The 27,903-nt window shown below is 51.1% G+C and overlaps 1 protein-coding gene across 1 annotated transcript in view; it reads right to left on the reverse strand.

Moving 5' to 3' along the window:
- The window catches only part of HCN4 (hyperpolarization activated cyclic nucleotide gated potassium channel 4), a 91,846-nt gene extending 65,266 nt beyond the window's left edge, over positions 1-26,580 (reverse strand). Inside the window, exon 1 of the mRNA XM_088172300.1 lies at positions 25,215-26,580. Within this exon, the coding sequence (XP_088028426.1) occupies positions 25,215-25,912 (698 nt within the window). The 5' untranslated portion in view covers positions 25,913-26,580. The remainder of the gene's footprint in view (positions 1-25,214) is intronic.
- Positions 26,581-27,903: the final 1,323 nt, after the last annotated feature.

Below are 27,903 nucleotides of genomic sequence, written 5' to 3' on the forward strand. Positions count from 1 at the left end.
CTGTACATTCTGTAGGTATTGGTTTGTGGGTTTGGAATGCTGGACATCTTTCTGCTCTGCCTAGAGTGCACTGAGACAGCAGGCCAGGAATATTGCTTTTGGACGTCATTTTTTACAATTAAATGAAATTTCCTTCTTCAAGACCATTCCATGGGGCAAGTGTGGGAAATTCTAGAGCATGAGCTCAGGAAGCGAGGAATTGGAGAGGAAGCAGTGAACCCCAGAGATGAGAGACTCAGCAGCATCACTGGGTCACAACAGCACTGAAACCCTGTGCATTTGTGGCTTCTGAACTTCTGTTCTGGCTCTGTAGTTCTTGCACAGTCCGGAGAAAATGGACTTAAGCGGCCTCGCCTCTAAATTAACAAAGCTTTTTGGATTTTTCAGCTCCTGCTGAAGGGCAGCCAGCTCTGGGCTGAAGTGAGGCACTGCCTCAAAGTGAAACACAAATAACAATACACCTGCCTGGCAGTGCCAGGAGCCGAGAGATTCTCCCCAGCAGTGGAACTGAGCTCCCACCCCGTGGCCAGCCCCCAAGAACAGCTCTTTACTGAGCACAGCTTGTTCAGACCAAGCCCAAAAGCCAAACCCAGCTGCTGTCCCAAGGCTCGGTGCTGACTCCAGAAACAGAGTGCCACCTACTGAGTCCCACACGGAATCTCCATCCCCTGCCTGGTGAGCGGGAGCTGCTCCTCATTTCCTTCAGAGCTGATGGAAACCTGTGCTCCTGTCCGGAGTGGCAGCTGCCTTTCCTGGCTCTGGACTGCACACACTGCACCAGGTGGCCTGGCAGGAAAGAGGTCGTGCTGCAATTCCCAGGAGTGCTGTGGGGCTGGAAACAGAGATCACCTTCTGGAAAGAGCATTAGCAGAGCTCAGGGTGGCTGGAGCCACCGTGGGAGCAAAGTTTATTGCAGAAACAGCCATTCACAGAGATAGCTGAATACAGAGAGAGCAAGAGAAAAAGCAGGAGGAGATCCTTCCCTGCCTCTGGAAGCATTACTTCTCCCAGATAGGAGCAGGCTGTTTCTACTGGAGAGTTACAGACTTTGCTCTGCCCCAGAGGTAACAGGAGGAACACGGGGATTCACTGCCCCTAAACACACTAAAGGACATTTAACCAGCTCCTAGTCCAGCAATTCCCTTGTGGGAAGAATTCATTTATTTATAGGGAGTTTACTCAAAGACCTGTGAACTTGGAAACTCTTTGCCATGAATACTCACCAGAAAAAGAATCAAATGAATTACAAAAATATTCTGAGTGCTGTGTAATGGGAAAGGACCCAGCTAAAGGCAAAGACAAACAGTTTTAATTCCTTCTGACCGATCTATGCAAATACTCTGCCATCCTGACTAAAGCCCCTGGGAGCACTGCTAATTAGCCATGCTTTCTGACAGCACGGGAGAGCCTGCTGGCTCCCAGCTCCTCTGGAATTCCCTGGACGCCTGCATCTCCTGAATGCCTCCATCTCCTGAATGCCTGCATCTCCTGGATGTCTGCATCTCCTGAATGCCTCCATCTCCTGAATGCCTGCATCTCCTGGATGTCTGCATCTCCTGAATGCCTCCATCTCCTGGATGCCTCCATCTCCTGGATGCCTCCATCTCCTGAATGCCTCCATCTCCTGGATGCCTCCATCTCCTGGATGCCTCCATCTGCTGGATGCCCTCATCTCCTGAATGCCTCCATCTCCTGGATGCCCTCATCTCCTGGATGCCCTCATCTCCTGAATGCCTCCATCTCCTGGATGCCTCCATCTCCTGGATGCCTCCATCTCCTGGATGCCCTCATCTCCTGGATGCCTCCATCTGCTGGATGCCTCCATCTGCTGGATGCCCTCATCTCCTGGATGCCTCCATCTCCTGGATGCCTCCATCTGCTGGATGCCTGCATCTCCTGCAGCCCCGCTGGCTCCTGGGTGCTCCTGGATTCGGGGGCACCAAGCCCAGGGCAGTGCCAGGCGTGGAAACCCAAGAGTGGGGAGGCAGCAGGATGGGAAAGGGCTGCAGCCACAGCACCTCCCGCAGGGATGCTCCAGCACCCCTCTGGTGACAGCAGGGGCTGGCAGGGAACGCTCCTTCCCTGGGTCACCACAGGGCTCAGCTGGCTCCGGGGTCAGTGGGATGGGACAGGATTCCCCACAGAATTCAGTGCACAAGGCCTGTGAGTGAAGGGCTGGAATGCTGACACAAGCAGGTGAGTGATGGGGACAGATCCCTGCACAAACGAGGTGTGGGCCTGCAGCACTTTGCATCTGGATTCCTTAAAGCTCCTGTGCTGTCCCTGACAGAATTCCCATCCAATTCAGCTGGCAGTTTTACCCGAGGCAAGATATTCTCCAAGGTCTGCACTTAGCCTTTGCCTTAGATTATCTTCAATCTACATAATTGCTCACCTAATCTCCTCCGAGCAGTGCCCAATTCCAAACCATGTTTCAAGTTTAGAACATATGCTCATATTATTACCTTAAAATATAATTACATGGATTTTGGTAAGTGGAAAATTAAGGAAGCTATTGCTTATGTAATACTTGGAGATGGCATTTGCAGTCCAAGCAAGGAAGTATTTTCATTGCTTCTCTATCATTAATTTTTAAATCTAACACTACATTATTAAACAATAATCAACACCCTACATTTTTCAAAGTAATGTCCAAACATTAATTAAATCCCAGCAGATATAATTAGGAAGGTATTATCATCCTGTATTACAGATATATTACAGATAGACTATGAGATACTCAAGATTAAAGAAACTTATTCAGAGGTAGAAGTACCACCCAGCAAATGTGGTTGTCTAGACTCGGGAGAGGTTTCCAGCCATGTTATAATCTATAATTTGATCAGTAGCAGCAAAAGGGAAATTTCTTCTCTTTTCTACTGTAAAAATATAAATATACACATTACTTAGAGGTATTTTTATTCCAGCAGTAATAGCTGACAATTTGCAAACACCACGTTTGAGGCACTGATGGATTTAAGCAATTATAAGCGGGTACATTGTGAATGCTGCCCTTTCTTTAACTCACAAAACACAGGGCACTCTATCACTCTGAGGGAGCTGAGCTGCTGCCTCTCTGCTCTGCACCCAGTGCTGCCAGGCTTCCTGGAGAGATGGAGACCTGGGTGACATCCAGGAGACCTGGGCAGGCTGCAGAGCCTCAGGAAACCCCCTAAGGCCAGGTGCTGGTGCTGCCTTGGGATCAATCCAGGCTGGGGATGAACAGACTGAGAGCAGCCCTGGGAAAAAGGGACCTGGGGGTGCCGGGGGCTGAGAGCTGGAAATGACCCAGCCCTGAATTCCCCCGGGCTGAGCCCCAGCGTGGGCAGCAGGGCAGGGGGGATTCTGCCCCTCTGCCCCCTCAGGTGAGACCCCACCTGCAGAGCTGGGGAACAGCACAGGGAGGATGTGGAGCTGCTGGAGAGAGCCCAGAGGAGGTCACAGAGCTGCTCCAAGGGCTGGAGCCCCTCTGCTCTGGAGCCAGGCTGGGAGAGCTGGGGGTGCTCACCTGGAGAAGAGAAGGATCCAGGGAAACCTCAGAGCCCCTGCCAGGGCCTAAAGGGGCTCCAGGAGAGCTGGAGAGGGACTGGGGACAAGGGATGGAGGGACAGGACACAGGGAATGGCTTCCCACTGCCAGAGGACAGGGTTAGATGGGATATTGGGAAGGAATTCCTGGCTGTGAGGCTGGTGAGGCCCTGGCACAGGGTGCCCAGAGCAGCTGTGGCTGCCCCTGGATCCCTGGCAGTGCCCAAGGCCAGGCTGGATGGGGCTTGGAGCACCCTGGGACAGTGGAAAGTGTTCCTGCCAGCAGGGGGTGGAACTGATTTAACTGGAGTTTAGGGTCCCTTCCAACCCAAGCCATTCTAGTGATCCACGTGACAATGAATTTTTCTGGAGAATTCGGAAGAACTGAGGACCAGGAAAGCAGAGCTGATGTCAAAGGCAATCCACCAAGCACTGGGTTTGCCCGAATGAGGGAACAGCTCAGTGATCAGTGCCTTTTTCATCAAGTATTCCCTCAGGAGAGATGGCAACACCTTCCCCTTGTGTGGGCTCTGCAGGGAGGGAGAACAAGGCACATGTGGGACACTCAGCACTGGCCAGGGGAGCTGCCAGAGGAGCCCCCAGAAGCTGCTGGTGACTGTCCTTCACAGAAACTGCAGTCACCGAGACACAGAATCTTCCCTGGCCTCCATCTCGGCTTGAAAGAGGCTTTATGAATCAGCCAAGACAGAAAGTCCTGACCTTCTGCGACTTTACTGGAACATCTTGGTTGTGTTTGCTGCTTTTGTGCCTCAGGAAACCCCGCACTTCGCTTTATCTTTGTGCTCAAGTGAGCCACTCATGAGCCACACCCACATGAAGTGGTGTTCAAGCATGTGAGAAAAACCAGTGGAAGGGATGCTGCCACCCCTGCTCAAAACAGTGCCCTGTTCACTTCCAGTCAGGTGGGAGTGAGGATTGAGATGCCATGGCCAGGACAGCAGCATTCCAGCTGTGAGATGGACCCTCCAAGGGTGAGGGAACTCACATCCCAAGCTCGGTTTCAAGGATTGAGCAAACCACGTTTGCAGAAAGGCTCCTGGAGGGTGGAGTGCTGCTGCCTGCCTTGTATCTGTCCTGGGATAATGAGGGTCCATCCAAACTGTGAGGTCCTAACCCTGACCTAACCCTGCAAGGGGCTCCACAGGACCTGGATAAGCATATCCTAGGGATTTATGTTCAACTGGATGAATTGCTCCCTGTCCTGGCTCTGCAGACAAACTGGACCACCCAGAACCAAGATGCTCCTGCACTTTCATTCCCAGTCACGTTGAACCATACCCATGGCACAAGGCTCAGGAAAGTCCCACTGGACTTGGCCCCATGGAGTCAATGCCCACTGTGCTCAGCTCCTGCTGCCTGCAGATACCAGCCTAACAAATTAAAGCTTATCTTAAATCTATACTTAGAACCCAATCTTCCCAGAAAGGTAAAAATAAACAAGATTTCATTTCTCTCACAGAACCAGAGATAGCCACAAGAGACTCGGTTTGTTCCGGCTCTAAATTTGGAGCATGGAGGCCAATAGAGCACACATCCCATTTCCCACTAAAGCAGCATTATTAATATTTTCTCACTTGCTTGGACACAGCTATTAATATCTCATGGAGAATTCCCCTGCAACGAGCTGCAGAAGCAGTGAAATTTTTATGGTACAGCTCCTAGGAAGGCTTATCCCCTCTCTGTCTGAAGGCCCAAAGGAGCAGCATTTACACACTGAACCCAGACAATTTATTGTTCTCACAGCACGGATATAAATTGTCCTGCAGTGTGAATTCACTGCAGCAGGGGCTGGAGACACCATGTGAGGATGGAATGGTGCAGATTCACTGGCAGCTTTACAGGATTCCTTGGGAAGGGAAGCAGGGCAGTGCAGCCACCATCAGCCCCGTGTCTGGAGGACTCCTGTCCCCACGGAAGCTCAGACCATTTTGGGGTTCCTGCTGAGGGAAGGTTCCCTCCTCACCCACACCATTGCACAAGGCAGGTTTCACTCTGTGGCTGGCTCACCAAACCCCACCAGAAGGAACCTCCCACCCCACAACCTCCATGGGTAGAGAATTCAGCAGCACGTTCTGTTTGCAGCGTTGAGCCAAAGCTGCATGGATAGCACAAAGCAGAGTGAACCTCTCTTCATGCCCCACCCTACTGCACTCAGAAACATTTGTGGATTCCCCTCTCCCTGCCCACCTGCAGCTGAATCCCAGGGGTCTCCCGTGCTGGATGTGTATTGATTGCAGAGTTCCCAGAATACATTATGCATGAGCTGCCATCCTCAGGGCCTGGCAATTCCACATTGTTTGATCTCCTGAAATCTCCTGCTTGTATGAATATGGAAGAGTTCCTCTTTGTTTGCTGCCCATTGATCCAGACATTGACCCTTCTCCTGTGTGCATTTATCTCTGATGATTTAATAATGAAAAAGACCAATAAAGTGAGGGAGGGAAGGAAGCCCCTTCAGGGGGACCTATTGCCATGGAAACGTGCCATATGTTGCTGTTGTAGAGGAGGGATGGATCAATAAGGGCTGCAGCCTCCAAGCCATCAGGAACATGTTGTGGAATGTGAAGGATTAAAGCCTAAAGACATGCATAAGTTGTGACATGATGAAGTTCAGGCCCTGGCCCACATCCACCATCCATGAGTCACCCCCCAGTGCTCGGCAGGCAGGCAGGGAGGATCTGCACCACGGAGCTCTGAGCTGCCTGGACTGGGGAAGGGGCTTGGTTTGTACACAGGGATAGGAAGGAAAATGATTTTCTGTAGATGCTGTAGATATATATCTCATGCATTATATATAAGATAGATATGTATCATAGCTATCATATAATCACAGAATGATTTGGGTTGAAGGGTCCTTAAAGCCCACCCAGTGCCACGCCCTGCCCAGGCAGGGACACCTGCCATCATCCCAGGTCCTTCAAACTGGCTTTGGGCACTGCCAGGGATCCAGGGGCAGCCACAGCTGCTCTGGGCACCCTGTGCCAGGGCCTCACCACCCTCACAGCCAGGAATTCCTTCCCAATATCCCATCTATCCCTGTCCTCTGGCAGTGGGAGCCATTCCCTGTGTCCTGTCCCTCCAGGCCCTTGCCCAAAGTCTCTCTCCATCTCTCCTGTCATCTCCTTAGGCCCTGCAAGGCCACCCTGAGCTCACCCCAAAGCTTCTCCTCTGCAGGTGAACAATCCCAGCTGTGCCAGCCTTTCCTCCCAGCAGAGCTGCTCCATCCCTCTGCTCATCCTGGAGCCTCCTCTGGGCTCTCTCCAGCAGCTCCAGGTCCTTGCTGTGTTGGTGGAGCTCTGCAGGTGGGGTCTCACCTGAGGTGGGGCAGAATCCCTCCCTGCCCTGCTGCCCACGCTGGGGCTCACCCAGGGCAGGGGGTTCTGGGGCTGTCTCTTAGCTCAGAACTGCTCCAAGAGAGGCACAGGACACACAACACCAACACCAGGGACCTTCCACGCTCATCTCCTTGGGAAGTCACAGGGATGACAGGCTGAGTTCTAAACTATTTTGTGTTGACGTGTCTGTCTTGACATGATATGGGTTTATGTGAGCTGAGGATGTCACTCTCACCACTAGGAAGCCAAATTTACTAAAATTAAACACCAAAATAAGGCAGAGAAATGACATGAGTCACACAACTAGGTAAGAATCACAGTTTGGGGAGTGGGGGGTGTGGAGGGGACACTGCAGTGATTTCTGTGAACTGTTGGTTTGCCTTGCACTGACACATTTATGCCCTCATACTCTGCAGCTGTCCCCAAGGAAGTGACAAACCCTGCTAAGTCATCTGGAGCTGAGAACAAGACTTCCCACCACCCAAGATACTAAAAATGTTCCTCCTGGGCATTGCTGTGCCCCAGCTCCTGAGGGTGGGACTCACAGCTCCAGGGCCCCCCAAAAGGAAAGTGGGGTCCCTTAACGGCTTCCCACTGCCAGAGGGCAGGGATAGATGGGATATTGGGAAGGTGAGGGTGAGGAGGCCCTGGCACAGGGTGCCCAGAGCAGCTGTGGCTGCCCCTGGATCCCTGGCAGTGCCCAAGGCCAGGCTGGACAGGGTTAGAGCAGCCTGGGATGATGGCAGGGGGTGGAATGGGATGGGATGGGCTTTAAGGCCCTTTCCAAGCCAATCCATTCTGAGATTCTGTGATCATTCCAACATCCAGGCTCTCCTAGAGACCCCAGAGCCCAGGTTTGGGATACCTGCCATAGCCTTTGAATCATGCAGCACCAGGACAACCCTCCCCACAGGTAACTGCCCCAGGTACAACATCTCTGTGTGTGCCCAGCTCAGCACTGGGCCACTCACATCAGCCACTCCACTGATGCCTTGGCGTTTAGCTTTTATAATTTTCAGAATCTCTGTTGCTTAGTGTGTAATTCTGAAACTTTATATTAGGTGTTAGTTCTCTTCACAGGGGAGTCGGACAAAACAATTCCTTTCTAACCATAGAATCAAGGACAATTGGTACCCAAAAAGCAGAAACAACGGTGAGGGAAAGGGGGCAAGGCAGGGGGCTGAGACTTCATAGCCTGGGGCTGTGGGTGGATCATTGACCCCAATGTGCAGATGAACCAAAACTTATAAAAGTGTAAAACTCGTGACCAGGATCCATCTGGGATTTGATTTGGGTGTAGCCCCAGCCGGGCTCTTGCACTGGCCAAGGTGAATCCTTTCAATAAATTCCTATTTTATCCCTTTTGCTCTATGTAGTCTCTGTTCCAGCTCAGCCTTTCCAGGCAGTACCACAAGGAAAGCTCAAAAAGCACCGGGAGTGGTCCCTGTGCCCGAGGATGGATCAAACCTGAAGCTGCTGTTGAGCTGCATGATTTACTCCACCTCTGCTCCCAGGCACACGTGCCCTCTCAGTCTCTCTCCAGCTTCCACACTTCTCAGGATTTATGTCTGAGCATCTGCCAGAGCTCAGCACTGTGCACACATTCCTGCTGTGTGAGCCCAGATGGGCAGGGAGAAAAGTCAGACTTGGGTAATGGCAGCATGAGAATGCTCAAAGCTGCCAGAAAAAGGTGACAGAAAGCAGTTTGGGGTTTTCCAATGGTCTGCTGGAATGATCATATTCAAAGCTGCCTCTCTCTAAAGGCTCCAAACTTCCTAAAGCACATGTTCAGCAAGGATGGGGAAAGCCAGAGTGACAGGAGGCGTTGGCTGCACGTGGCTGTCACTGCTGGCAAGGACAGCTCACCACAGGCCTGAGGGTTACACAGCACAGGTGAAGAACTCCAGGAGGAGAGGGGTCACTCCTGGTCAAATCCCTTCCTTTCCTGTGGGGTCAAACACGCTCTGGCCAACAGGGATGGCCAGATTTTCGGTGTGGATTTTCTGCAGCCAGTGAATATGGCTCAAGCCTTGAAGGCAGTGCCAAAGGAGCAATGTTTGAGGAGCAGGGATTGGGATGGCTGGAGCACACACTGGGTTGTGTTTTGAACCTTCCCATGACTTTCTTGGAATCCTCACTGGTTTATAACAGCCCTGGTGGGAGATTCCCGTGCTGGCACCACTGTTCCACACAAGGCTCACAGCCAGTGATGCCACAGCCTCTTTCCACGGGGCAGGAGTGGGGTGGAGGGAGTCAGGCACCTGAAAAGCCACTGCCTGTGTGTACTTCAGCTTCCAAAGCACAAACTGCTCCTCCTGCCCAGCTCTCCTGCTGCTCACATCAGACTCTTGTTTGTAATGAGTTATTCAGGCTGCAATGGAGCACAATGAATCCTCAAAAAGACTAATGCTGCTGGGATCTTGGGGCTATTCAGGTAGCCCAGACCCCAGACAAGAGATGAATCACCTTCTAAAAATGCAGCAGTTAAGGAAAAAAAAAAAAAAAAAAAGTCCAATTGCTTCTGATTATTTTCAGTCTCAGAAGAAACATACTGTACTGAGGCTGTGCTTACCTAAGGCATCCACATGAATCCACTATCCCTCCCCCTGGAATGGCTGCTGAATTAATTACTGCCTGTACTGAAACACTGAGGGGCTCCCCTGAGACTGGATCCCTTTTGACCTCAAAGATTTTTAGGGCAGGTGGCTGAGTCTCCCAACCAGCATCTGCCAGCTGGGGAAACTGAGGCACAGAGGGGCAGATATTGCAGAGGGCCTCACTCCCTCCACAGAACAGAGAGGGGAGAGCAGGAATTCTGACATTTAATTCCAAAGGGCACTCAGCTCTGAGCTTCAGATCCTCCAATATGTTATAAATACGTATTATGGTATTGGCTTTTTGCAAATATTAAAGTAAATACTGTGTGTGTGGTGTTAAAATGGTTTTTAAGGTATAGTTTTCTTTTAAGAATAACATAGATTAATAAAGTATCTTCGTAATAAGTAAACTACTTACTTAATTAAATAACACCCAATAAAAACACCTGCTACTAATATGCCAACTACCAACACAAACCATCTGTAAAAATTAAAAACCACAGCCCAAATTAAAACTAATAAAAAAAAATTAAAACCACAATCAAAACCGACACATACTCTAAAAAAGAAACTCAAAAATTAGCCATGTAAAACAATTCCTAAAATATGAAAAATAACTTATAAAAAAGTTTAAAAATACTTAATAAGTCTATAAATACACAACAAACTAATAAATTTGAAAAGTGTCTCCAAAACAAATGTGCTCTTGGCTAAATGCCAAGCACCCAGCCATTATAACCTTTTGCTTTATTATTTGTTTCTTATTGTCTCTTATGAAACCTTTTAAAATCTACCAAAAAAAATTAAAAAATAAATCTCATTTTTCACAAAAGCCCCTTCCAGTGTTAGTGTCCCTCCAAATGTTCCTGTGCTGGGCTGACTGAGTGAGGAATCCCAGCAGGAACTGAGGGGCAGCAGGAGAGTGGGGGAAAAGGAGCAGGACTTGGTGCACACCCTGAGACAGCAGAATGTCCACTCAGACAGTGCACAAGTGAAATATATTGTCCCCAGAAAGGACAGTGTCACACTGCTGCCCACAGGGCATGCTCTGAATCACAATTAGATGCAACATAAAGAATTCAGTGGCCACATTCAGGACATTTAAGGCCTTTCCCCTCCTGTCAGAGTGGCAGGGGGAAATTGGGCTTTTCACCTGCCTGTGTGACACTGCTGGAAAGGCCATGGGAGCACGTGTGGGCATCCAGCACTTCCACTCAGCACAGCCTGCCCTTTGCCCACACCTGGGATGCTGCTGCACCTCTGCTGCTCTTTCCAGGACATGCAGCAAATTTTCTGCCTTGTGTGGTGGGAATTCCCAGGGAATTCTCCTTTATCAAAAGTTGCAGGGTCTGTGACCCCCGGAGTCCTCTGCAGCCATTTGTTCCCATCAAGAAATCTTCAGAGCAGGCTGAGCATCCCAAATCCCCACTAGGATCAGGGGGGCTCTGTAAACTTGCTGGGGCTCTGCTGTGCAGTGCTGCTCCTCCAACACACAGAGTGCCAGGGACAGGCAGACAAACAGTGATGGGCACCATGAAAAATGGCCAGATAAATCTTTTCCACTATGGGCTGGACCTGCCCTGCTCTATTTAAGTCAATGGAACAAAGCCATTGAGCCCTGGGGGAGAAAGTGCCAGCCCTAAATCATTTCTTTGATTAATTGTTCTTGGGAAGGAAGAATTCATTAAGCATTCTGCTCAGCAATTAGAAATAAATATATTTTTAGAATGAATAACCTGCCAGAAACAAGTTGTTTCAGAAATATATTCAGCTTGATGCATTTTCCATCAATACAGAAGGAGGATGCTCCAGCCTGCCACAGGGACAGGCTGGGAAAGGGACACTGCAGGGGACAGGCAGGACAGGGCTGTCACTGAGGAGCTCCTTGTGATGTCTGCACCACTCAGGTTCAGTCTGAGAGGAAATAAAGGCGTTTTTCTTTATATTCCTATTCCAGCCATAAGCTGGGAATATATCTCCCTGCTGTTTCACATGAATATGACAAAGCTGTTCCTACACACAGCTGGGGCAGAGCAGATATGAGAGTCATGAAAACCCAATAAATAACAACACCCCCCCTTGTATTTCCACTTTGGCATCAGGCTCAGACAAGCTGCAAGGGCAATGGGAAAGAACAACCTCTGTAAAGAGTTTGGGACACAGAATTGCCACTGCCTTTAAGATGTGAGACATGCTGACACAGTGAATGGTTGCCACAGGGACAGCAGGACAGGAGCCTGCTCCAGGGCAGTGACAGCCAAACCCTGCTCTGGCCACTGAAGGCACAGATGCCACTAAATGAGGTGGAAGGGTGTATTTTCAATTTTAAATCCATACTTCAAGGCAGGAACTCAGCACAGGCTCTGTTCATGCCTGAGCCCGCAGAACCACATGGAACTGTGAGATGGGCACTTTGCCCTCTCCACCAGCCTAGAAAAATCTACTTCTGGTCCTGAGTGCAGAAAAGGAAACCCTAAAAGAACCCAAACATGTTCTGGGATCTGAGAGTCACAGCCACAGAAGACTATTCCAGGCTTTTAAGTTTTGTGCCTTAAAAGAAAAGACAAGTCTTATCCTTTGGTTGTGGTGCCTAGAGGCAAGTCTGTTCCCTGCCCTGTTTTGGGAATGTAGGATGGCAGCAGTGTCTCAATGAATTCCAGCTTTTCCAAGAAGAACACACTCTCAAAGGGCCCTCTTCCCCAAAACACAAAACATCCTTGTAGTTTTTCCTTCTGCACACACAGGACCCAATTTCAAGGCCACTGCAGCAGGCACTGGCTCAGCCTTTGATTTCAGCAGGGATGTGCTGGGATCTCGTGTACTTCCATCACAATGACAAGATTTCTATGGTTTGCTTCCTTTCAGTTCATCCAGTCCTTCTGCTTAAGCTCAGAGTAAGGCAGGAGCCAGGGTTTTGCTCTTGTATTTTCATGCCAGGAGAAAAGTCTGTGCTGTGGCTCAGCCCAGATGGGAGCCCTGGCACTGGGAGAGCACAGGGAGAGGAGGAGGAAGATGGGTCAGTGGTGAGGGCACCTGGGGAAAGCTCTGGAGTCACTGCAGTGACTGCAGTGGGGAACAGCAGAGGGTCTTTGACTGGAGGCCAGGGAAAGCAGGGAGCAGATCAGCTCTGCTCTCAAGTGCATCCAAACCCAGATTAGCTCATCAGATATTCAGATAGCAAATTAGGGATCTCCTTCAGGAACAGCATCCTTGAATCAGAAATAGCTCTTTTGTGAGCAAAGAGCAGAAAATTCAGGGCTCTAAACCACTTCCACTGTAGCAAGGGAGCCCCAGGCTGCCTGAATCCTGCCTTGAAGAGCCACTGCACAAACACCAAGCTGGGAGTGGAATCTGGGATCAGGGACAGCAGTGCAGAACCAGCAGGTCCCACCCAGTGCCAGCACAGGGCCTGGATGTAATTTGGGGTTCCTGTACAGGCCTGAGCTGCCTCCAAGGAGGGAAACTCATTCCCAGGGCCATTCTCACCCGGGGAATTTGGCTCCATGTGTCTATAATGAAGCTCATTTCACAGGAATGATGATCAACCCTCCTGCATCCACAAGAACCCCGGTGTGTGCAGGAATGATCTGTCCCTCTGCAGCCAGGCTGAGCTGAGGGAAATGCAGCAGAACCACTGCAGCTCCAGGGCAGGGCCTGAGCAAAGCTGGAGCATCTGAGCTGCACTGCCTTTACTCAAAGTGTCACCTGCCTGCCTGCAAAGGTCACTTTGGGCTGCTCTGCCCAAGCCAGGGGGTTTTATGATCTGGGTAGTTTATATTACTACAAAACTCCTTTATTGGAACACCCTCCCTTCCTCTCCCTGAGCCAGCCAAGGCCATACTTTGCCTAGGAAAAGGAAATTTTCCAAGAGCTTGTGAAGAATTCTCCACCCTCCTCCTGTGCCCAGCTGTAGGAAAGCCATGCTCCTCTCTGAACCACACCACTAGAGGAATAGCCAACCCTATTCTTTTTCCCTAACTGGGCTGCAGATCCTAGGATCCCAGTTTGGGCTACCCAAAAATTTCCACTGACCTGTCCTAACTTCAAAGAGGTGCCCATTCCCCAGAAAAATCTTGGGCATGAGAGTGTGGAGAGAAAGCAAGGCTGGAAGCTTTGGGCCAGGCTGAGAGAATGGGAAGGACTCATGGGCCAGGCTCAGGAAATGTGAGGACCTAATTGATGGCACCTCGTTGAGCTCTTTCACAGCCTGTCTCTGCTCCTCTTATCTGGGAGACTGGGCAGAAATGCTGCTGGCCTGCCTCTCCTGAGAGAGTGTGTGTGATGATTGCACTGGAGGAAGTGGTTGAGAACATCTCAGCCCTGTGAGAGCGATATCCCACAACAGTTGCCAAGTCCCAGAGGGATTTCGTTCCTGATTTCATCCAGCAGTGTCTCCACAGCCATGCTCATGGATCACATTGTCTCCCATCCCCACGGACACACCAGCACCTCTGACATTTCCTCTTTACCTGCAAAGAGGGGGGGACTGAGCTTTGGAGAAATTACTCTGCTTTTTGTCCTGCTCTTACATCTCAGCTGTGGGAAACACAGGGCTGGAAACACTTCTGAGGGAGTTTAGGGTGGGAGGAGGAGCAAAAAAGAGGTGGTGGTGGTCTGGAAGTGGGAATGCCCATGCTGTGGTAGCAGGCAGAGGGATCTGTGTGCAGGTGTCTGAGGGGCTCAGCTCAGCCCCAGTATTCCTAAGGCACTTTATTATCAGCTGCACCCCCGATGTTATGCATTAATTTCCACAGCAGACTCATCCACACACACACACAACACACCCACCCACATGCAGCGATGGCTAGACAGACACAAAGCATGCAGCAGCCAATTATTTGGGGTGGGAACAGCTTGCATGAGCTCATGATGAAGCTTAGCCTTAATTCTGCTGAGCTGGAGAGGCTGGAGCTGTGCTCTGCTCTCCTGACTGACTGCAGAGAGCCAGAGCAGGGCAGATGATGTCAAGGCAAATCTTTTTTTGTCTGCAGTGCAGATTTGGCTGTGTGAATTTACTTGCAAATGAGGCTTCCAGATCCCCTGTTGGAAAGCAGGAGTCCTAGGCCATGCCCACAGCTGCCACTGTTAGCCCAAATTCCTGCTCGTGCTGCCAAAGGGGTTGCCTTGGTTTGGAAGGCTTGGGCCCAACTTCCCACCGGGATCTGCAGGCAAGAGAAGCCAGTGGGATTGACAGGAGGGGATGGGGGAGGAGTGCCTGTGCTGCAGACACAGCAGAGGAGCCCATCACAATGGGAATAAAGGAGGGGAGACCCCAATAGTGCAACTTTCCCTGTGGTTTCACAAACCGAGCCCCAAAAACTGTCCAGAAGCACTCAGGGTCCAGCCAGCAGCCATGGACACATCTGGAGTTGGACTGAAGCACATCTGTGAGCCAGGCTTTTGTTCCATTCCCAGCTGTGGGAGAGGCCTGGATGTTCCAGCCACAGCACACACAGGGAATTGCCCTGACCAAGGCTGGCACGGAGCACCCTCGTGTTTGGACTAAAAGCCGAGGGTCACAACACATCATCCAGAAGATCCAAAGCCACCCAGCCTAAGGGATGTTTTCCAGAGCTGCCACACCACAGCAGGGACAGACACCTTGCAGCTCCTGTGCCAGACCTGGCATTTGGGAGTGTTTACTGAAGTCAAGAGTCACATATTGCCAAAGAAAAGGGTAGCACACATGACCGGTGAGAGAAAGATGGAACATTTTCTTCTTAGAGCATCTCACAATTCTAATTTATAGACATAAAAGGTAAAATCCATCTTGCCAGCCTCTCCATGCAGGCTTTTTTTCCTGTCTTTTCCCAGCCTAGTTCTAAATGTGCCAGACAATAGAGCACCATACATGGAACTGCAGAGCATTTGCAACCTCCTCCCTTATCAAGACAAAGGAACCAATGACTCAGAAATCTCCTATCAGTACATGGATCCACTGCGTTTTGGGGTCCTAATAAAAGATGGACAATAGGTGAGACCAAACCCACAGCACTACACAGAAAAGGAGAATCCCAGAGAATCCCTTATGAAACTTCCCGGTAGAGACCAACCCCACCCTTGCTGGTACCTCCTCTGACATCTGCTGCTAAATTAAAATATTAGAGAGTCCCCCGGCATCTTCCATGGCCCCTGGCAGCACCATAACCCCTTTTTTTAAAGCTAGAGACATCGAGGCACGGAGAATTCAGCTCAGGATGGCTCAGAGGTCCAACCTGTATGCCTGACATCCCTTCCAACTTGTCCTTCTGTCTGCTAGGCACTGCTTGTCATTCCAAGTGCATCCACAGCTAAATGAGCACGATACGAGTGCTTTGTATGGGCATCAAGGAGAACAGACCATCATCTGCAGTCTAGACTGGTCCCTCCTCCTGCCCTCCCCACAATTCACAGGAAAATAGGGATGGAAAAATATATTCTTCTTGTTATTAATAGAAGTGTAACTTGTGCATGCATTAGTACTTTGAAGTGAAGGGGGAAAGGTCAAGCATCAAGAATTTGTGCTTAATGAAAGTGGGTTTGTATTGTTAAAAAAGCTGCACGGAGCCAGGCACCATTATCTCTTCTCTTATCTCCTGGGCTGTCGGGAGAGCTGGTCCAGGACGTGGCAGGAGTGAGGCGGGCACTGTCCCTGCTGGCTCCGTGCACCTGGGCACAGCCCCCCCGCCCCCAGTGTCCCCGAGAGGCACAGCTGCCCTGCTGAGAGATGTCAGTGCTGAGCTGAGTGAGCCCCTTGCCCTGGCAGCACTGGCGAGGAAAGGATTTGTGGAGTGGAGTCCCCCAGTCTCTGGAATGCGGCTGTTATCTCCTCCCAAGCGCTGATAACTGCCAGACCTCGTTTTCCCACACCCAGCACATCCAATGCGTCTCCCCGCGGTTTTTTCCAGGCTTTTCCATGCCCTCCCCGTGCTCAGGCGGGATGAGGGTCACACTGTACCAGCGCCCAGGTTCTGACCTGGAGCAGGAGAAGCGACTGCCAGCAGAGTTCCTGTGCTCCCAGTCCCACTGGAGCCGAGCAGTTCCTCCCTGCACAGCTCCTGACTGCCCGGCACTCACAAGCACCCTGAGCACGGCTGTGACAAGGAAAAACAAGGACTTAGAGCTCCTGCAGCTCCTCTCCTGCCTCTGAGCTCTGGAACAATGCATGCACACCACAGACAACCTCTCCATCCAAAGAGGCTGCGAGTTAAATCCTTAATTAGCACATTTGGACGAGCCACCACAAACGAGATTAGCTGGCGTTCATGGCTGGGGAAGCTGCTGTGCCCCTGGAACGCTCAAGTGGTGGGCCCTCAAGCTGACCTTGGAATTCCCCCTTGGATGCTCATCTGCTTTGCTCTCACGGCACTGTCTTCCCCTGCTGCCTGCAGCATGTCCTCAGGAGATAAGAGCCTGGTTTTCCTCCAGCCCGCTGCTAACACCAGGTGTGACCACATTTGATACTGCATGCAATGAATAATTCCAGTTCAGAAAGGGACTTCCCAGCTAGCAAAGCATTCAGCATGGAAAAACGGCAGGAAAAGGTGGCTCTAAGAGCACCTTGCTGGCTCAGGACACATCTGCTCCCTCTGCTGTGTCTCTGGAGTCCTGAGTGCTGTGTCTGCTGACAGACCCAGGGTTGGTGCTGTCAGCACTGCAGAGCTGCATGGAGCCAAGCTGCATCCTGCTCTGCCCTGCACCTCACCAAACCCAACTCGAGGGCACCTGGGCGCTCCTCACTGCTGTCCCGGACAGCAGCTTGCATTCTCAACGTGCAGTGCTGCTCAGGAAGAGCCCTTGTGCTGCCCTGCAGGCTCAGCAGTGACAGGTTTACAGCCAAGGAGTGCTCAGCTCCGTGGGGATGAGCTCTGCAGTGCTGCTGGGAGCAGAGGTCACCCAAACGCTTCAGAATGGAACTTAAATCAACCCTGCTCACCATAATGACTCTGACTTTTCTTCAAGGGAAGTGAGGAAATCTCGTGAATCTCCAGACATTCGAAAGGCAATGATGTCACCAGCTGGGGGCTGCCTGGCTTGAAGGATGGTTGTGAACACTGCACCTGCATGCACAGCCACAGCAAAGCATGTGGGACACACAGCTGGGAAAGGAGGAGCACAGCACCTGGATCCTTCCACATGGAAATGAGCCTGTGCTTCGTTACACACCCAGCAATGGATACAAAAGATCTGTCAGAGCTCTTAATTCTTCCTCCTGGCCTCGAGTTGTGGGAATGGTCTTATCCCTCCTCACAGCCCGGCCTGTGTTCAGCCACAGAGCTCGTGGCACAGACATTTCGGGGGCAAATCTCAAGTAGCCACTTCCCGGCAGCCTGACCTTTCCCTCACACTCAGCAGTGGAAATGGGCTTTTTGAAGTTCTCAAAAGGAGCTGGCACCTTGCTTTTTGAGTGACATTCATCTGTAGGTAAATTGATTTAATAGCTTGTTAGAGTGCCAATTAGAACCAACAATAACTCAATTGACCTATAACTGCCTTGGCACCAACACAGCTTTCAAAAATAAGAGAAAGGAGGAAATCTCTGCTCTGGCAGAGATGAGAGCTCAGATAGTTGGTTTTGAGAGCAAACTGAAGGATTCATGGGCTTGCTAATGAGATGCTCATAACACATCAGAAACAAAGACAAATTTCAATGGTTTCAAGCTAAAATGACACTATGTTATCTCCAGACAAAGATCACTCTTTTATCTGTATAATAAATGGATTTCAGTGCGGCAGCAGTGACTCTGGGGCAGGAAAAACCTCAGTGCCACAGAAAGCACTAGCACAGTTACCTAACCAGAATAACACTGGATTGAAACCCCAAGTTTACCTCCTTAAAATAGTGCTGCAAAGTCCTACATCGACTCTGTGGGTTTTACCCTCAGAAACCACATTTTTCCTTCAAATAAAATCTGTTTCATTCTCCTGCAGTGGAGATCGTACTTCCAGACAAATTCATCATGTTAAATGCTGAGGTCTGAAGACTGAGATCTTTCAAGTTTAAAAAACAGAAAATGGGTAGTTTTTGTCTAAACATTGGCAGTGTCCAAGGATAAGGAGAAGGATAATGTGGAAGGGTTTTAAATTACTGGGAAAAATGATCCACTCTTAAGTCAGGAAGGGGATGGAGAAAACTGAGATTGTTGGAAGAGTCAGAAGGACAATAGCAGCTAAGAATATGTAGGAGGAGAAGGAACTGATTCAGAGAGACCCACCCAGAGGAAAAGCTGAAGGATAAGGATAGAGACTGTAACTGGACTGAGTAAATGCCAACCCAACAGACTGGAACATGGCAAGGGGTGAGGGGGAGAGGCATTACTGAAAACAAGGTGGAAATCAGTGATCAGATAAAAAAGAAGCTGGATGTTGACATCTAGGGCTGGCTGGACATGACACCTGCCACGAGGAGCCTAGAAAATGGAGATGGCACTGGTGGGATGGGATGAGAAACACAAACTTCAAGTGAGAGATGGGGAAGACAACAGGTTGGAGAGAGTGGTGCTGAAGGTGAGGAGGAGAAAACAAGCAGGGAGTTTGTAACAGGCAGAGTCTGGAGTCTGGACTAGCCCTGAAATGTGGTGCAGCATCTTTCCTTTGCTGTAGCTCCCTGCTACAGCCACTGCTTCATTCAGAGCAGAGGGCAGTGCAGCACAGCTTTGAACAGCTCCACACCTGCTAATGAACCCAGAGATATTATTGTGCCAAGGGGAGAGACTGAGTTGTTTTTAAAACCCTAACAACTGTACAAAACACTGCATTAAAAATCAGACTGCAAAGTCAAGAGCTCGGGGTAGGAAAGAGCAGACAGGAGTTGGCTGTGTTGTGTTACAGTCATGACATGGATCAAACCAGTGCCTCCCAGAGAATTCCTGCCTCCTCCAGGGTGGGAGGGAGGGCTTGGGGCAGGTGTGTGCAGGAGGAGATTTTCTGTACGAGCCCATTTCTTGCCCAGCCTGGCAGGTCTGCAGTGGAAGAGAGGAGGAACTGCAGGTGGGGTGTGATGGCCAGGGCAGGAGAGCAGAGCCTGGAGCCTCCCCTTCTGCCAGAAAGCTCCTGCAGAAGTGTCAGGCAAGGAGCCCAATGCCAAACCAAACTGTAACTGCAATAATACTCTGAGATGATGATGGGAGAGAACACGATGTCATTGTTTACAGCAGTGATTATTTTTTGCTATAACAACAGACAAACCAACAAGCAGCAGTGGCTTGGGAAGAGGGTGGGAGGGATGGGCCCATTTCCCAGTCTGGCTGCTCACAGAGCCAGCCTAAGAAATGGTCCAAAGCAGAACGTGCCCAGTCCTCTCAAGGCACCCATGGCTCCTCAAACAGGTCCCCATTAGCCCTCCTGAGTGCCAGGGATGCCCCATCCCCTGCAGAGCCACCAGGGCAGGGCTCTGACCAAGGGGATTCTGTGCCAGGCCTCCTGCTCTGCACAGCTGGGCCAGCACACCCAGGTCAGGGATGGTTTTACCTCAGTCCCCACCAATCTGTGCCACCTCACGATAACCTGAGGATGATATTTGCAATTTCCTTGCTGTCAGGAAGTGAACATTTATTGTTGCATAGCGAATATTTTGTAAACCCATGAGGAAACTAACCTTTTTTTTCACATCAGGATCTGAATAAGATAGAATAAATAAGATATGCTATCTTACAAGAAGAGATGGAGAAAACATTGAATTGTTTTTCCCAATGGAGTATACCAAGGGAGGAGCTTCTGTGGGAGAGATAATGTCTTCATCTGTTGGCAGAGATTGGTATGAAGGGCCTGGCTCAAGTTTATGCAAAAATCTTAACCATAGCTCTTTGTTAAATCTCAGTGTTTGCTTTACTATTTATTTGTGTTATTTTATCTCACTTTCTCCATGTGAACATACTGTAATTTTAGTCCTAAAATATTTTACCATGGTGACCCACTGAGGTGCTGCCTTTACTGAGGCCTTCCTGTTTTCCAGCTCAGGCATGTGAACATGTTTCCTACAAAAAGCTGTTCTCCCACATGGACTGTCTGCTGTGGGATTATTTATCCTCTGCCTCCTGACAAGTGAGCTGGGGCACCAAGCCTGGCTTGCCTATGGACATGGGAAGTATGGATGCAGGAGTTTCACTGCCTTAGGTCATGGTCACAAAGCCATGATTCTTCTGCAGCCTGACTCAAAGTCCACTGAAGACAGCAGAGACCCAGCCCATGTGTTCAGCAGAATCCTGGGAATTGGGCAGGCAGTTCTCTGCAGCAAAGGCAGTGGTATCTGTCTCCCATCTCACTGTGCACTGTCCCCCTGCTACCCCACGGACAAGCCACCACCACCAAGAGGAGAAGAGAGACAAACCTGGGAGCTGCCCCCTCCAAACCCAGCCTGTTGGCCCTCCCTGCTGAATTCCAATGCCAGGCACAGGTCCTGCCACCAAAGCCACTGCTCCCTGCCCTTTCCCTGAGCCAGAATTCCCATCTGCTGCACATCCTGCTCCGGGCACTTGGAGCAAAGGGCGAGTCATGGGCTCAGCGTTTGGGCACAGGCAGGAATGGAGGGAGGGCAGCACAAAGAGCAGCACTTTGGGCAGGAGATGCAGAAAAGGTCATTATTGCCTGAGAGCAGGGAGCAAACCCCACCCAAGGGAGCTGCCAAAGTCAGTCAGCACTGCTGGACTCTCCACAAATTGTTTACCCTTCTAAAGCACGGGGAAAAGCTTCCCAGTGAGAACAGTGTGCACAGCCAGAGCAGGTCTGCTCAGGAGAGTGGGAAAGGTAAACACACATCCCTCCCATTTCTGCTCCATCCCACAGTGTTACTGGGCTCGGTTCTTAGGACTATAATTAGTAAATTCCACGGATTCCCACCGAGAAGGGAGGCTGAGGGACACTGCAGCATGAAGGGAAGCAGTGGTTTTGCTCTCTCCCCTTATACCTCACACCTGAGCACCTGGTTTTTGCTGCCACAGAAGCCTCCCCAAGGTCCCAGCAGCCAGGGAGTGCTGGAAGAGGAAGCAAAGGAAAGAAAGGATCTGTTTGCACACAAGTATTACAAGTAATGCAGACCAGTGAAAAGAAGAATTCTAAAATCTGTAGCTGGGTCTGCTATCGAGCGGAATGTTTGCCATTGTTTTCAAAGAGACAGCAGCTTCTCTTCACTGTGAGGAAGTTAATAGATTACTGGGCAGTGAATAATGTGCAGTTCTATTTACATCCACTGCTGGGACTATTTTGGGCCCTCAGATAGTGTATCTGTTCTCAGGTCTTTCTAAAAGCAGCATGCTACACTTTTTTTGCAAGCAATTCTGGGCAGCAGCTACAACCCATATGCTTCAGTCAGCTACAAACTAGACAGATCATTGTTTGTCAGGAATTTTTTTATTAAACCAATTGTACTGAATCAATGCTTCCTCTCAGCAGTAAAATACAATTCTGTCTACCCAGTGGAAGAGCTTTCAAAGTCACAGATAAATCTTGATCTAGGAAATACAACGTGGCTCTGCACTGATGTGCAATCAACCACAGATGCAAATGAACTCCAGCTGCCAGCACACACATCTGCACCTCAGAACGGGAGCCAGGATTCTTAATTTCATTAGAAATTGCTTAGACACCTTTTAAGTGCTTCTAGAACCAGCCCACTGCATTAGTCAGGAGTACTCAGGGGCACTGAGCTTGATTTTTATAAAGGTCATTTGATGTCTTTTCCCCTCACAATGGACTAAAAGCAGAGATCAACAGAGCCTGAATCTATATTAATTTGTTTTACTCTTGGAGGGTCATAGATTTGCCACTGGAATTAGCCCTATTAGATGCTAAAATGATAATTTAATGAGACAATGATGAAAGCCTCTGTTCTATTCTAAATCAGGAACTCCTCTGGAAGCAGAGTGCGAAGGAGCAGCGGCTCGGTGGAGTCAGAGACTCGCACCAATGTCATTTCACAGCAGTGCATCGGCCTGGAGCGTTCCATGCAAACTTCCCAGCTCCAGCTGCTCGGAGCCGGCAGTCACGAGGGCTGGAGCCCCACCAGAGCCTGCCTGGAGATGCACCTCGCTCACACAGGGGAGGCAGCTTCCTCCAAAGGCACAGCAAGCGAGCTCAGGCTCTGAACCTTTCTTCACTTGAAACTTGACCAGCAAACGCTGCTGCACGGCCTTGGTGCCAGCCAAGGGCAGGACAATGGAGCCTCCAAAATCCCGAGGCTCCGGGATCCGCACCCGGCTGGAACACGGAGCGGTCAGGAATGTGCTGCATAATTCCCCGAGCACACAACACCCTCCTTTGGGGCTCTGATACAGCTCCTGCAAATATTTTGGTAAGATCTGCTCTTTGGTGCAATCTGCTGCATTCCAGAGGTCAAAAAACGTTAGCCCTATTGATGGGAGCTGTTTCCAAGAGAGATGCTTTAGCAGAGGGCAAGAGGGAGCACGAAGCCTGAACAGAAGGTGGGAGGGCTCCCACTCTTCCCCTGCAAGGCAGCCATTGTCCACAGGTCACTTTCCGTGGAAGCCCAGGCACATTCTCTAAGCAGCATTCCTATCCAAACAGATCTGCTGCAGGTGACCTAGAAACAGGGGTGAACAAAGCCTCCCTGGAAATATCCCCCCTGAGCAAGCACTGATGCTTCCAGCTCCTCCCGGCCTCGGCACACGGCCCCAGACACTCGCCCCACTGCCCCAGCCCAGGGGGACAGCAGGGGCACAGCCCGTGCTGGGCTGCTACACCAGTTCAGAAGGAAACCAGCCCACCCGGAATGTGCCCCAAGGCACGGACATGCAGCTCCCTGTGCCCTCCATGCCGGCTCCATCAGGGCAGGGCCTGTCATTAACAGCAGGAGTCACCCACAGAGCTCTGCATGCACGAACAGCTCCGTGCCAGCAGCTCCGTGGCATCATCCGGCTCGGGGAGCCAAGGCTGGCCAGCAGACTCCATTCCTTTGGGCAAGGCTAGGAGTGGCCCCACAGCCAAGCACCTCAGGAGTGAAAAGTTACCTCATCATCATCTTATGGAATAAGCACTGGTTCTGTAGGAACCTTAAAATCCCAAACTCTTGGGACCATCTCACCTTGGGCAAGGTGGTTCCCTCTGCTCCTGCTGCTGAAGTTTGCCAGGCTGGTTCTGTGCTGAAAACAGGCACGGATATGGAAGGGAATAAACCCACTACAGAGACAGAAGGATATGGAAGCTGAACACTGCTTTTGCCTAACTCCAAATACAACACAGAGACCAAACCCCAAATTTCCTGAGGGTGCGACACGCAGAGCACGCCTTGCTAGAATAACCCGAGAAAACACAGCAGTTAAACTCATGGCAAACACTGCAAATCTAGCAGAGAGGATGAAACTGGTTTTGTTCTTTTGAAAGCTGCTCATTCTCACATTTCAGTGTTTGGGAGCTATTACTTGGTCAGTCTCACTGGGAAGCAATTTTGCCCTGGTTCCAGCATGGGATTGGGTAAGGCTGTGCTTGCAAGGACTCTGCATCATGCTGTAGCTGCTGGAAACCCTCCTAAGCTCAGTCAGCTGTGTGCTTGGGACACTTGAATGCACTGAATTTAAATGACAGTGCAGTCTTCCAACTCACAGAGCCTTCTAATAACATTTGTTAATCCAAGCAAATATCAAGGAATCTGGTCAGTGCCAGTGCTGAATCCACTAAGCATGTGTGCTGCTTGCTAAATCCCTAATAGGTGGTGTCAAGAGGTTTCTGTCATTCCTGCCTTTGGGAGGCCAAATCCACCCCAAAACTCCTTCTGCAATTATCTGGCTAACTGTATTTTTGGGAATCACGCACAGTTCCTTGCAGAGTCCACAAATTCAACAAAATCATGTAGTCTGATAAAGATGTATTTGAATAATATTCTTCTCCTGTGTGCTTTTAAATGTGAGGTGTAAGCCTGTTGTAATTAAAGTTGAAGCAATAAACCTTAGCCATTGATTGCACTCGGTAATTAATTATTGATTACAGTGCTTTACATACATATTGCAGAGGACAGTTCACCTGTGCAGCAGATGATACTTTGCTCAGAAATACCCAAACACAGCCTCTTTGCTATGCAGGACTTTACAAAAACCGGCTCTAGGGTTACCAACTTCATTTCCTTATTACCTCCACGAAAATGTTGCTGTGGAGTGAAAGCAAGCCATTACTTCGGCTAAGTCAGTGTTAACTGCTCCCAATCCAAACTAATTTTGCAAATGAGGATGTATAGATGCAAAAGAGGCTCTTTCTCTGTTGAGAACCTTGTTAATAGACCTGCCATCCCTTGCACATCCCAATTCCTGACAAGCCAGGCTGCAGTAAGATCCTACACAGCAGCAACAGTAGCAACATCCCTGCCTAACTCTCGGGAAGGAGCAGGGAGAGGACTTGGAGGTGTGAAAACGGGAAGCATCAGTCAGGCAGAGCATCCATGGAGATGCAGGACTAGTTAAGATCAGACACCATGCTTTTAGTCTAGAGTTGTGCATCAGGTGGGAACAGTTTTTCCCCATTTACAACGAACTTAAAGAGAGCCTTTCCATTATAAAAAGCCAAAGACAATTGGCTTAAAAATAATTTTAAATTATCAGTAGTGTGGGGACACTAAAATTAAGGTGAGATGTCAATGCAACCTGCAGCTCGTTTGAGCGGAGCAGATCTTGGCTGCGTCCCCCAGCTCCTCTGGCTAGGAAATGACCCAGGAAAGTTCTGTCGGGGTGGGTGCCCTGTGCGGGAGGTGGCATGGGAAGGGGCAGGCCAGCTAGTTTGGAGTGGGCCAGGACAGGGGTGGGGGGTTGTACCTGAAGTCGCTGTAGGGATGGATGATCCAGAACCCGGCAGACTTAACTCTTTCCTGCTCCCTCTCCACGGCCTTCTGGCTGCCAAACATCCTCAAGGAGAATTTGTTGACCCCCGGCTGGAGCATGGCCCCGAACTGCCTCTGCATGAAACCGGCCTGGCCAAGCCTCTGCTCCTCATCCGGGGTGATCTGGTCGCACCCTCCACCTCCCTCCACTTTGATGGAGCTCGAGGAGCAGGCCCGGGGGGGAGGCTGCTGTGGCTCCGGGGGGGAGGCGGGCGGTGGGGGCAGCCCCTGCTCCAGCTCCCCGCTGCCGGGGGGGCTCTTCTCCTCCCCGGGAGAGGCCGGCTCCCCCTCGCCGCCGATGAGCCGCTTCTCCTCGGCCGCGTCGTGGAGGTGCCTGCTGGTGAGCGAGGACAGGCTCCCTTTGAAGCGGCGGCAGTCCCCGTTGGTGCTGGTCTTGGCGCCCTTGCCGCCGGCCTCCGTCTCCAGCAGGCCGGGGTCTCCCCCTCGGCCGGGGTCCCCCCCGAGGGCCCGGGTGCTCCCAGCAGAGGGCGAAGGCAGTGGCTTGAGCCTGATGCTTTTCCTGCGGGTGTCCTTGTCGCTGTCATCCTCCTCGTCCATGATCGACGCCTTGGGTCCGATCTGCTGGGGCAGGCTGTAGAGCCTCTTGCGCATGGAGGGGGGCAGCTTGTCCATGGCCGCTGCTGCTGCTGCTGCTGCTCGGGGACACGGAGAGACCCCCCCGCTCTGCCCAGCGAGGGGAACCGGCACTGCCCCCAGGCCCCTGCCCCCGGCTCACGGGGCACGGGGGACCAGAGACTGGCGTGGCATCTCCTTACCAGGCTGTGGCATCCACAGGCTCTGCATCAAAACACAAGCTCTGCATCCAGAAGGGAAGGGAAGGAGGGGAAAAAAAAAAGAAAATAAGAAAATAAGAGGGAGGCACAAAAAGCTCCCCCTTCTCCTCCGTTGTCCCGATTTGGCTACTTGCTGCTTGTCTCCCCTTGCTGAATGTTACTGCAATCCCTGTCTGCTCAGATGCTGAGCACTGGGAAAGAAGTCTAGAGGAGAGCCACACACTTCTGGCTGGAAGGCGAGGGAGGGCGGCAGCGGCGGCAGCAGCCGCCTTGCCATGTTGGCTTCGAGATGCAAATGTGCCGTAGATCCCGGCGGGCAGACATCATCCAGAAAGCGAAGCTCAAGCCTCAAACTCCTCAACCTGCCGGCCAATAACACAATGAACTGCAACCTGCAGCGGCCACTATTTGCTTACATCACTGTCATCACTTATTCCTCATGCAGCCCCTGCTCCTGGGAATATTCATGAAGCCATCCCATTCTATTGGGTTGCCATAGGAGCGACTACAGCGCACAGGCTCTGCCTACCTGAGACAGCACCCGGGCTTCTTAAAGGGGCACCGCCCGGCAACCGGGGCTCTCTGCCGCCGCCGCCGCGGGCACCGCGCCCCGGGCGCTGCGGGCACCGCGCTGCGGGCACCCCGGGCCCGCCCCGCCTCGCCTCAGCGGCCACGGCCGCCGGGCCGCCGCCAGCTTATCCACAGCGGCATCGTAATCATGACACAGTAAATAAATAGCAGCGAGAATATTCCTTTTTCTCTCGGATGCGGGCGTTCCCTGCTCCGCCCGGAGGTGTGGCTGCTGGGGGCAGGTTTGCTCGTGAAGGCACGGGGGGTTTTGTGGGAAGGGGCGAACCCAAATCTAAAGGAAAACCAGCGGTTCACCTTGAAAATCTCGCTTGCATGCAAAGCAGGGGCTCGGGAGTGCCCGTGTTCCCCAGCAGAAGTTTGCCTGCCGGGAACACGCTGCCTTTGCCCCCGTCTGCAGCGTCCCGGAGGTTTGGCAGGACCCTTTTTCCCTGGCTGTCGGTACCACTGCTCTGCCGCGGGGTTGGATGTGGAGAAGTCATTGAAAACCGAATAAATGGAAGGCGGCTGCATCTGGGCGAGCTGTGCCGCTGGCCTGCGGGAGGGCTGGGCTGGCAGGGAGGGCTCGGGGTTCTCCCTGCGGCGGGGGAACCCCACTTCCCACGGGGCTCCTGAGTCAGCACCGCCCGCCCAGGCTGCTGCGGGAACAGCTCCGGCTGCCAGCGCTGCTACCCCTGCCCGCTGCCCACGGGGCACCTCCTGTAACAGAGGCCAAAGGATGCGGGAAAACGGCCACAGTTAGGCATTTCCCTGATTTCTTTTGCTATTTGAGAGGGTTTTTCTGGAGAAAAAGAGGAAAAGAGGTGGCAATCAGCCCCGCCTGTGCTTCTTTGTGAATGGCAGCTTATTCTGTTTAAAAAGCTCCTAGATTGATAAAGTGGTTCAAATCGTTCCTAGTGCCAAGCCTTTGAAACCAGTGAAGTAAAATTAAGAATCTCTTCGGCTTCATGAGAGATTTTGGTGTACATTTTGCAGAGATTCAGCATCTGAGGCTTTCTAGAATATTTGTTGTTTCAGACATTGCAAATCCTACCTGCTAGGAGAAGGAGACCACGTGAACTGCGCAGGCAGGGAGGCTGAGCACAGGCAAGGAATGCCCACGGCAGGCAGGGAGGAAATCCCCACCTCACTCACCTCTGTGCTTCTGCCTTCAGGAGCAAATATTCCCCTTTTCCCTTGCAGGAGCCACTGGCCAGAGGTGACTGTGCCATTAGAGCAGCAGGATGTTCCTGCAGCAAGGAA

The sequence above is a fragment of the Sturnus vulgaris genome, chromosome 13 (genome assembly GCF_052056855.1).
Source record: "Sturnus vulgaris isolate bStuVul1 chromosome 13, bStuVul1.hap1, whole genome shotgun sequence".
Lineage (NCBI taxonomy): Eukaryota > Metazoa > Chordata > Aves > Passeriformes > Sturnidae > Sturnus > Sturnus vulgaris.